At 40.0% G+C, this 2576-nt stretch overlaps 1 protein-coding gene across 1 annotated transcript; it reads right to left on the bottom strand.

Annotated features, from left to right (window-relative positions):
- Window positions 1-401: 401 nt before the first annotated feature.
- SLN (sarcolipin) lies at window positions 402-2107 on the bottom strand. The gene is made up of 2 exons (XM_030465094.1): window positions 2029-2107; window positions 402-978 (listed from the first exon to the last, which is right to left on the bottom strand). Exon 2 carries the CDS (start codon window positions 870-872, stop codon window positions 777-779), a length of 96 nt encoding a protein of 31 aa, XP_030320954.1. The 5' UTR covers window positions 873-978; window positions 2029-2107; the 3' UTR covers window positions 402-776.
- Between the last annotated feature and the right edge of the window lie 469 nt (window positions 2108-2576).

Here is a 2576-nt window from a genome sequence, read left to right as displayed (position 1 = left end):
GTATCCTGGGACTCCCCGTCCGAAATTCAGCTTGAGGAAATGCAATTATTGACAGTGCTCAGGTGGGACAGAGGTTCTCTTTGAAGTCCACATCCATGGGTAGCTAGAGTTGAAGTCACTCTGGACAGAAAAGAGGCCTGAACAACTTGTTTGTGTGGCTACACCTCTGTTAAGCTGCAAGATTCTCACTTTACAGCAATTTTGATTTTTTTAAAATGCAGGTGTTAAGAACAAGCAAACCACCAGACTTGCAGAGTGGAGTGCACTGCAGTTACCTCTCAGAGAACACCAGTCAGGCTGGGAGAGGGATAAGGAATGCTACAAAAAATGGTTTTACATGTTCTTTATTTAAGTGAAACGAGCAAGCAAAAGTAGAGGTTTCACATTGATTTCTGCTGAGTTTGTGCCTCTTATGTCAGCTACTACAGATGGTTACATTGCATACTGCAGTTTTATAGCCTCAAGAGCCTAACACAGATGCCAAACAAGCTGGCATGGTGAGCAGGGACTTACAGCATTCACAGTAACTACCAGAGGAGACAAAAACATTGAACAGTTCCTAAGGATCTTGCATTTTACATTTTTCAGGCAAAATAATTACACCATCATAGACCCAACACAAACATTAGCACAGGCAACAGATCTGAGAGTGTAAAAAAAAAAATTGACAACATCCTCACAAGACTGAAAGCTCATCACAGCAGTGAGCTGTGGGTGTCACTTTGGTCTGCTGGGACACACACTTCAAATCACCTCCCAGAGTTTGTGGTTGTCTTTTACTCCTGATAAGACTTCACGAGGAGCCACATGAGCAATACAGTAATCAGGACAATAATGAAGTTGAGGAAAATTTCTTGTGAGGATCGGTCCATTTTTTGGGAGTAGTCAGGGGAGAGCAGAGGTCAGCAGGCAGAGCAGAGGGAAAACTTCAGTGACTTGCTGGGAGCGTCCTTGAGCTCAGCCTTTAGGTCACAGGCTCTTTCAAGGAAAAAGAAAAATTTGTGTAGAACAGAAGCACAAAGGTGGCAGGTTCAGCAGATCTATTTATATGGGTGTAAATAAATGTTATTCAGTGGCTAGAAGGTAGTAAGCACTGGGAGCACTAAAATGTAAAAGCTGTCTCTGGCAGCTTATCACCTTCTTTGATTTCCAGTGCATGAGAAGAAGCTTTCTCAGCATCACCCCTAGATACACTGGGCAGGAGTGAGTAGTCCCTGGAAATAAGTGCTGCTATGTGCAAGCATTTTCAAATAAATAATGTCCAAGCCCCCTTTATTAATTTCAACAGCTACACATTGTAAATATGGTTAGACATTTTTAATATTTACATTTGCTTGCATAGTTTTATTTTTTAAAGAAACTAGGACTAAATTATTCTTTTATAAAGTAAGACTAATAAAATTGAATTATTTATGTTACCACTAAAAGTACAAGGAAAACCTTAGGTTAGACACTTTCATTTCTGAAAGCTTCATAAATTTTTTTAGATAATTCCACAGATAAAAAGTTGTTTTCTCAAGCATCTTCTGATGTTCCTGCACTTTCAAGCTGTTATAAATCTCTTACTACAGAAATTCCATGCAATTTATTTAAAAAAACCTTGGTTGTTGTTTTATTTACTTTATCACATAAGTTTTGCATTTTATAAATTCTTGGAGTTCACACAGGGAAATGACAATAATTTTTCATTAATATCATACACCAGTCCCACCTGTATGCCATATAAATAAAATCTAAAATGTTTAAACAAATGAGAATAAGCTCTAGACAAAGAATTACAGACGCAAGGCCAAAATCTTAGCAGAAAAGACAGATTAGACTATAATATCTGTAGTGCAAACAAGAGAAGCCCTGGGACCATAACCAAATTAAGACAGTTTAAATAGAAACTGCCTTCCTTTGCAGATTAAATATTAAAAGCCCAGTGTAAGCAGTTAACAAATTCCTACAGTCCCAAGTTGTTTTGCCAGCCTCCTATGTATTTGTACAAGAGAAAATCTGACCTAATAACTAAGCCAAGTGTTTTACCTTGAGGACGTAAATGGGTTCCAGTGGTTCTGTCTTGGACTTTGGATCACTGTAGGTATTATTTCCCTTTCAGCTTCTGCCCACCTCCCATTTGGTCTGGATGCCCCAGTCCCTGTGTGGGAACTGAAGTAGGCTGAGGGAGGAGAGCAACAAGTGCATTGGCAACCCAGATGCTGACATCATCCCCAAAATATTTTAAAAGGGCTAAGCTGGGCTGCAGACTTTGATTAAGGCTGTTCCTGCAGTGGTCTCTTTGGGCTGATTTACTTCTGTCAGTTCTTCTGACAGGGCACTGTGGTAAGAGCAGAGCTGTGTGTAGCTCTTGGGATTCGATGGGATTTTACAAGAATTTCTTTTGATCACTTGGTGCCTTCATGCCCCTTGTGAGGAAAAGAAAAGGAAAGAAAGAGCCACTTGCAGAAATCTATGTGTAGATATCAGGATCTCTCAAGATCATGTCCGGTGTATGGAGCCCTGCCTACACAACCGTTTCTTAAGCTCACTACAGCTGTTGCTGTTCTGTAAAACTATAGTCCCCACAGCTTCTC

Source organism: Calypte anna, chromosome 1 (genome assembly GCF_003957555.1).
Source record: "Calypte anna isolate BGI_N300 chromosome 1, bCalAnn1_v1.p, whole genome shotgun sequence".
In the NCBI taxonomy this organism is placed as follows: Eukaryota; Metazoa; Chordata; class Aves; order Apodiformes; family Trochilidae; genus Calypte; species Calypte anna.
The sequence above is the reverse complement of the archived record's forward strand: the minus strand, read 5'-3'. Positions and strand labels throughout refer to the sequence as shown.